The sequence below is a fragment of the Arachis ipaensis genome, chromosome B01 (assembly GCF_000816755.2).
Source record: "Arachis ipaensis cultivar K30076 chromosome B01, Araip1.1, whole genome shotgun sequence".
In the NCBI taxonomy this organism is placed as follows: domain Eukaryota; kingdom Viridiplantae; phylum Streptophyta; class Magnoliopsida; order Fabales; family Fabaceae; genus Arachis; species Arachis ipaensis.
The window spans coordinates 13,532,078-13,540,324 of NC_029785.2; the positions used below are offsets into that span (position 1 = coordinate 13,532,078).

The 8,247-nt window shown below is 31.3% G+C and overlaps 1 protein-coding gene across 1 annotated transcript in view; it reads left to right on the plus strand.

Moving 5' to 3' along the window:
* LOC107625465 overlaps positions 3,660–8,247 on the plus strand; it is a 6,651-nt gene continuing 2,063 nt past the window's right edge. Inside the window, exons 1-12 of the mRNA XM_016328112.2 lie at positions 3,660–3,909; positions 4,030–4,121; positions 4,462–4,500; positions 4,747–4,803; positions 5,303–5,371; positions 5,648–5,713; positions 6,010–6,052; positions 6,516–6,561; positions 7,075–7,168; positions 7,562–7,614; positions 7,710–7,794; positions 7,949–8,051. Coding sequence (XP_016183598.1) covers positions 3,873–3,909; positions 4,030–4,121; positions 4,462–4,500; positions 4,747–4,803; positions 5,303–5,371; positions 5,648–5,713; positions 6,010–6,052; positions 6,516–6,561; positions 7,075–7,168; positions 7,562–7,614; positions 7,710–7,794; positions 7,949–8,051 — 784 coding nt within the window. The 5' untranslated portion in view covers positions 3,660–3,872. The remainder of the gene's footprint in view (positions 3,910–4,029; positions 4,122–4,461; positions 4,501–4,746; positions 4,804–5,302; positions 5,372–5,647; positions 5,714–6,009; positions 6,053–6,515; positions 6,562–7,074; positions 7,169–7,561; positions 7,615–7,709; positions 7,795–7,948; positions 8,052–8,247) is intronic.

Consider the following 8,247-nt stretch of genomic DNA (forward strand, 5'->3'; position numbering starts at 1 on the left):
TAATCCTTACTCTTTCCATTTCAATTTTTAATAATATTTGGCATCAACGGGGAGATTGATGAGTTTGGAAAACTTGAAATTAAATTGATGATGATCAAACATTATTAATATAATTAATTACAAAAATTATTAATTTGAATTTTAATTCATATTTGCTAATTAATAATTTTTGTTGCTTGCAGATTTGGTTTTGGGCTGAAAGAAAAATTAATAAGCCCAATGTGAAGTTAAAATTTAGCTTTGGTACAAAAATATTTTTTAATCATTATAGCTGAATCAATGCTTAGTTAGATGGGCCAGATTTTGTTAAACAAGCCCAAATTAATATTTGCTACTAGACCAACAAGGTTTGGTCCGAATTGAAAAGAAAGGGGGAAGAAGCCTTGCATGTTTAGTTCGGTTACCCATTCACTTTGGTTATGCAATTCAAATTTTGATTTACTTGGATTTAATGCAAGCATTGGAAATATGAAAGAAAAAGTGAAATTGATTTGATTGACATCATGCATTAATATCACTGCCACCTAGCCAAAGGGAAGTGAAAAACTTAATTCATTTCATTCTCTCTCTTAGTTTCATTGAAAGCATTTCAATTTTCTCCCTTTTCTCTCTCAAAGTTTCGGTCACATCCATAAGAAAAATGGAAGCTAAGGCAAGTTATCAGAAGAAAAAAAGAAGCTAGAAGGAAGCATAGAGCCATAGTGATGATGGTATCAAGAAAAAGAAAATCAAAAGTATGGTGTAGCTGATATCTTTGCCACTTATGGTAAGAAGTGGTGAAGAGGACTCAAGCTCTCCATACTCAAAAATGAAAGAAGATCCACTTCGGTCAGAGGAAGAAGATCCCTTAGAAGCATGGCTCGTCTCTACTTTTGTTCAACTACTACAGGAGGTAGCTACTATAGCTACGTGGAGGATGAGGCAGAAGATAAGAGCAGGAGGAGCTTTCAAGCATCAAGGACTCATCAAGGGTTAGGAATCCTTTTTGGAGAGCAAGTCAAGTTGGAAGGTCCGGATTGATGAAGCTTGGTGAGAAGGGAAGACCCAGAGGTAATTGCATGTTGGTTTAAGCATTCAGTTTCCTCTCCTCTCTCTCTGGCCGAAACAGTTTTTGCATGAAGAAGAAGAAGTTGGCTCGGTTCAACAGTTTCAACTTTGGAGGCTTCCCCTTCTATAAATAAGGGAGAACAGCCAGGGCTTGAGACAAGGAGTTAAGAGTGCAAAGCACAGAGTTCTCATAGCTACCCAAGCTAACAGAAGTTCTTCTCCTTCAATGTATTTCATGTTGTATTTTTCTGTTTAGTTTTGTCTGTCTTGAGTCTCATAGAAAAAGACAAACAGTGAGGTTTGTAAGAAAAAGCCATAGAGCGGAAAAAGGCAAAGTATACAAAATTAAAAGAAAAAGCCATAGATGTCCTAGAGGTCCTTTGTACATCTGTGTTGTGTTTCATGATTCTGTGGGAATCCCCTTGCAAGTTGGGTTAGCACTTAGCAGTTGAAAGTTTGGTAGGTGACCAAGTCAAGTTCAAGATTGGGGATAGATTCTAGACTTGTCCTAGATAGGAAGGGTAGTTCCTAGGGAGAATTGGTGTATGTAATCATGAAGATTATAGTGAAATTCCATCATTGTTGTGATGGAGATTGGATGTAGGCTGCACTGCACTTAGCAGTTGAATCAGGATACTTCTGGGTGTGATTTTCTCTCTCTACTCTACTCAAATTCTGATTTTGTTCGAAGGAGACAAAATTAAAAAATATCTCCTCATTAGTTACGAGACAAAAAGAAAAAGTCTCTTGACCAGTGACGAGACAAAAAGCAGAAATATCTCATGAAGCGCTTTAAAAAGGCAGCAAATTTTACTCAGCAAAAAAGGACTAAGATTAAACCCCCTTCCCTTAGTCACTGATAACCATCAAATTATTTGTTATTCTTATTTTTTTACTATTATTGTTACTGCCAACTTCTCACCTTTAAAGACCTTTAAATTTCTCATCTTCCTTTTTTATACTTGTTTAATAATCAAGTTGCACAGGGTTTGTATTTTATATTTTAACTTATTCGAATAATTTGTATGTAACTAAAAAGAAATGAAAAACAGGACACAACAGTAAAAGCAAACTAATAAGCACCCATATTACAAGAGGGTGAAAAGCTTGTTGAGTGCTTGGTTGAACTTCCTAGTTCCTACTATTTGTGGAGGTGTGAAAATACATGTTCAACCCTGGCTACATAAAACAATTACTCAATTAGAGAAGATGTTTCTTGAGAAGCTTGTTGACTGTGGTATTAGAACAAATCGACACAATGAGTCAAGAGTGAAAATAAATATTTTGAAGAACCAATACTTTGCTATTCTATGTTGAAATGAGAGGTGCCAGTGGCTTTAATTGGTTGAGATGATAAGAACAATATAGTTGTGATTGTAAAAGAAGTTTTCAATGATAGAAGCATGTAACTTTGAAATTTTTACTAGCAAAATTACTTATGAATTTTTTTTTTTATCATTTCATGCCTAATTTATGTTTTTTGGTTGGTAACAAATGCTAAAGGCCTTTACAACATCATGTTTATGTTCTTTTGTTTCATAAAAATAGACGAGTAAAAAAAAAAGTAATAAGTAATAACTGTCATTCATAATTTCGTATATATATTAGAAAACACCATTAAATAGATATTCCGCCAAATAACATTCATTTACTACTCCTACATATTCATTTTTGTATATGCTTTATTTTTTCTTTTTATTTATCTTTTGTAAGTTTTTTTTTCTTTTTGGAATAACAAAAATTATTGAATTTTAAATTTTATAATCATACAAATTCTGATACTATATTATAGAATTTTTTTTTGTCAAAAACTTAAATAGATAAAAAAAAACAATACATAAACAATTATATCTAATACTCATTGGTTATTAATACTATTGAGAATAAAAATTGAGAATGTATCTAAGTTGACGTAGACAAATAATGACCATGTGTCATGTTTCAAAACCTCACAGAGGAGCTGCGGCCAAACTTGAGAAATTTTTTTGAGTGGCTAAAATGTTTTATATTATTTTAAAAAAATTATATTAATAAATTGGTATGATAAATATTTAAAAAAATATTTCTTCATTTTTCAAAATTAGAGTGAAAACTAGAAAAAAAATGTAAAACTATATGACATTGTTGAGAATGAAATTTGAACCTACATACCTTTAAAGAAAAATTCTAACTCTAATAGATTAACTAAATTAATTACAAAGACACTTATATTGTTACGTGTTAATTATTAATTTTTACACACTTTGGAAGTTATGGGCTCTCATTGTTTACTTAACTGTTATTGATAAGGAGTGACGCCGTGGAATGAATGAATATGCTTGAATTGTTGTTCGAAATTGATTGTTTAACTTCTCAAGATCAAGATCTGGGTAAAGAGGATCCTTATTATTAGTAGATTATTTTCTGGCCGTATAAGTATAGCCTTAAACAATGTTGATTTTAAAGATGTATTATATTTATACATAACAATGTGAGCTTAATTGTTGAATTTGGTTCGTTATTTTGTTTAGTTCAAATAATGCCAAAATGTCTAATATTGTTATTTTTTAATTTTGTTAAAAATTTAATTTGTCCTATAATTATTCAACATTATGTTAGCAATTAGAGATAGACTAATAATGTGTTCCACTAAAGAGAAAGTATGAAAATGGGTTGTCATTTAATTTTCGTTAGTAGCGGCTTGTCCATTTAGAAAAAAGACAAGGGTATAACGGGCATTTACTCTCTAAATTAACCACTTTTCACTTGACGGTGGGGTAGAGCTTCACTAACATTGTAGATTTGTAGCATAACCTTGAAAATCTAAAGCAAGCTTGCTCAAAAAAATGTGTTATGCAACGACCTTATCCATTTTATTTACAGGTAGGTCTGTGGTTTCATCATGTTCTAATTATCTCTTTTCGATTGTCATCACATTCTTTAAGCTACCAATAAGACATATTGTTAAAGCAAATTAATTTTTCCCTCTTCGTTTTTGCTCAGCTTTTCTTTTGAGGATACGTTGGATTGCTTCGGTTTCGATTCCGAGTTCCAATTGCTACGCTTTCGATAATTCTAGTCATATTGTTGATTTTGTATCCTTCACTCCTAATGCACTGAAAAGCTTTTCCATTTCGATTAGATTTGCATTTTATTGGATATTGATAATGGTACATTGGTCATTTCAGGATTTTGATTTGGCTGTAATAATTAGTTATCTTGTTTTTGTGTTTGTGGATTGTTAATTTGAATGTCAATTTTGTCTATAAATTTAATTTAAATATGGTGCTAATGTCTAAGGAGATATAGATATTATAATATGGAGTACCAATTCTTGATGTTTTATCCATCTTTGGAGAATCAATGAGCGTTAACTTGTTATCTTATTATTGATCCAATTCATGATTTGTTGTTATTACTTAACCAATTTGATAGAGTAGCTGGATTGGATACCTGTTTGAGTATGATGTGCAGGTATGTAAACCACTAGAATTTTTTAGTTTTAATATCTTTTAGTTCTACACTGAGATTGTCTACAATAGTATCGTTTGATCTATATAGCCGACTCCATCCAATGGGATAAGGCTTATTGTTATTTGTTGTATCATCGGTATTTGTTGGTGTTATCAAATATCAATAATATGATGAATGCTTTTGTTTCTTTGTTAAATTTTCTTTCTAGCCTAAGAATTCTAAATTACTCACTTTGCATTAGTGCAGCAAGATACTGACTTAGCGGTTCGATTCTGCAAAGACGTCGAAAGCAGATCACAAACGGTAGTCTCTATATTTATATGCTTTCAGTTTGAAGTACTTATCTCGTGTTCTCAAAGTTTTCTATTTTTTACTCTTACATACATCCTTAGTTCCTTTTCTTTCACTCATAAAAATGGATTTTGGAAGATTCTTATCCTCTTTTATGTCTTCCTCCTTTGAAGTTATCTAGTTTGTTTTAATTTATTTAAAAAAAAAAAAACATTAGTAGAAAAAAATATTCAAGATCCATCTCTTTAATTTTTTTAATAATAGGTTCAGGCATGCACATTATTGTTACCTTGATATGTTTCACATATAAGTTAATATATGTAAGACTCTTCAATTCTCAAACACTTATTTGGTAAAGCCTTCAATAGTCATGGATCCTTGCTTAATTTTGAATCCCAATATGGTTATAAACTGAGATAAGTATATATAATTGTGGCGAATAATCCTAATTTAGTACTTGAAATTCTTGTTTTATAATTTTTATTGTTAGCTGACGCCCAAGGCTATTTAGGGATATGTTGATTTTGGTCGATTTGACAACTACTTTGTTGCTGGTATAGGCCAATTTGATTTTGTTCAAGTAAGTTGTTACTACTTATTTTGTTTTTCGGGAAGAATAGGGCATACTCCTTAGATTTCTAGTTATTTATAGAAGGAAATTATTGAATTTTTACTCCCTACTTTGCTTTTTGTTCTCCTCTTTTCTTGTTCTAAATAATACAGTAAATAATATATGATTACACTGGTTAGATCCACTTAAACTAAATAATACAGTAAACTTTTGCTTTTTGTTCTCCTCTTTTCTTGTTCTTAATACCTTCTTTCTGCTTTCTTGAATCACTTTATTAATGTGTAGGAGTTCTATAGCGGTGACTTGATGGGTTGTGAGCAAAGTTATGATAAAATGGGACGAACCGCGCAGGTTGGATTTACTCTTGAACTCCTTTTTCTCTTTTGGTAAACTACATCAAAGACTCAATATAATGGAAATAGTTAAAGTGGTTTTCTCATGGAGAAAGGGGTTGTGAATATTTTTTATTGTGTGCATACGTACAAGTCTGCTTCTGTGTTTATTCATGGAACATGTATCTATATCATTGATATGCTACAGGCATTTTCTCTTATTCTCAATTGTTTGGAACAAACGAGTTCTGGATTCTAGGATAAATTGTTCTTTCTTATGTGGTCTATGTTTCTTCCTTATGTCACGTTTTTCAGGTCAACATCATCTGTGGGAGTTGTCCGAATGGACAATGCAAAGGTATGATTGTGAATCTTTGAGAACATTTCATTTGATTATTTGTACAATGCACAATCTTTGTGGATCATAAATGTGTTTTCAAAAGAACACGGTTTTTGAAAAACAAATGCTAAAGGCTTTTAATGATTCTATTTTTATTGTTGATCTTAGTTGTTATAAGATCTTCCCATCATTTGTTGAATAATATTCACTAATATCACAAAGGGATTTACATGCTTTGCATGATTTATCGTTATAGGATGTGGATGTTATTTTTGTTTATTTGTAACTTTATGTTATCTAGTTTGTGATGTTTTCTTTTATTATTATTGTTTTTTTTCTAAAGTTCAGAGTGAAATTCGAATTTGAGACCTTTAGATGATGATTGAGAGATTATGACATTTGAGTTATAGTTCGTTGGCATTATTATTGTTATTTTTATTGTTATTACTGGCAGATGCTTATTAGCTTTTTTTACTGGCAGGTCGTCCTGGGTGCATATGTAGTGTCACTTATGAATCAAAATGCAGGTTTTGATGATTTAACTCATTTCCAGCTGTCATTTTATTTTAAAATACCACTCCTGTGTTTCTTTCATTTTTTCATTTTATTTCTAAGGATAAACTACCAAAAATATACCTAAGAGATACTTACAAAATGTTGCAACGGAGCCACTTTGAGAGTATAACTCATATATTTGGATTTTGTCAAACTAATACTATCTTTGGATTGCTTTTTTATTGTTTTCATCTTTTGTGATTATTTTTATCAACACGTAATTCTTTTCGTGTGCAACTTTTTATATTTTTCGCACTCCTATACATATTCCAATTTGGCATTAATTTCTACACCATAGATTAGTATATGTATCATGATGAGGTTTAGAAGCTTGTTGAGTAAAGCACTAATTTGGCCATGATCTTTACTTATAGGAGATAACTAATGATTTTTATTACTAGTCTTGGTTTCCATTATTAGTGTTGTTTTCTGATGTTTGCAGTTGAAGTATGACCTTTAAATATGACAATCTTGATAATTGCCAGAGTTTCAGTTGAACTTGCTCTACCATGTGAAAAACCGGGCCCACAAGTATTTCAAGGCTTCACAGTTGGTTTTCATCCACGATCATGGGAAATTGTGAGTATATCTACATTATTAATCACAAATCTTGTAATCATATTAAGAGTTTGGATCCTCCAAATTGCATTGGAGCTTTACTCTGGTTGTGTGTGTATGTGTGGGCACGCGCGTGTTAGTGCGTTTGAATATGTGTTTAAATCCTTTGACTTCTAAGTTGACGAACGTGATTTGATGCTTAGAAGCTTGTGTATTTAAATTTGATCTTAAATTATAAGTTTTCGATTTGGTTGTAGTAGAAAGCAACTTTTGGATTATTTTGTTGTCAAATTAATTGAAGACCAAGTTGATGAAAAATTAAACCTCTCTTGAGATAACAAAAATAGTTGGTTTAGCATGGGTTACTTAGCTTATTATATCACTTATTGAATTTTTCTTTTTTGAAAATTTTAGGTTTATAATGGTATGACACAATTTGGATTTGAGAAATCCAACCGTGATTTTAGGTCAGGATTACGGATGCTGCCATTCAGTGTGATTTCATAGCCAAAGATTTTCTTTAATTGTTATATTAATGTTATGCTATGGTTTCCTTTCATAGCTTTCATGCAAAGCAATCCCAGGTAGTTCTTTTTATGACTGCAATAGCTTCACACTCATCCTTGGTTCAAAAGCCAAGTCTAAAGGTACTTCTATTAGTGTTACTAGTATTACCACAAGAACTATTATTATTGATTCGATCCGACTCATTATCCGAGATCCATTCTGAACCGGATGGATCATTGTCTTTGCTCATGGTGCTGGCTTCTGCATTACCATTATTTGATTGTTGCTAATTAGGTTCGTCCAGAGAAAGGCCTGGAAGTTAAATTTTCTGGATCTGCCAACCATGGGAAGCCTCCTACAACTCTGTCACCTACAATGTTGATTGTGGATTGGAGATGTATGCTAACAAATTTTTTAGGATCAAATTATGTTTTGTGGAGTATATGTTTTTAAAGGTTAAATTATTCTTTATAATTTTTCTAAATTTGTAATTAAGTTTTTATACTTTTAAAATTTTCAATTATATTCTTATAACAGTTTTAAATTTGTAATTAAATCATTTTTAACAGTAAACGTTATAAAAATATTTTTAT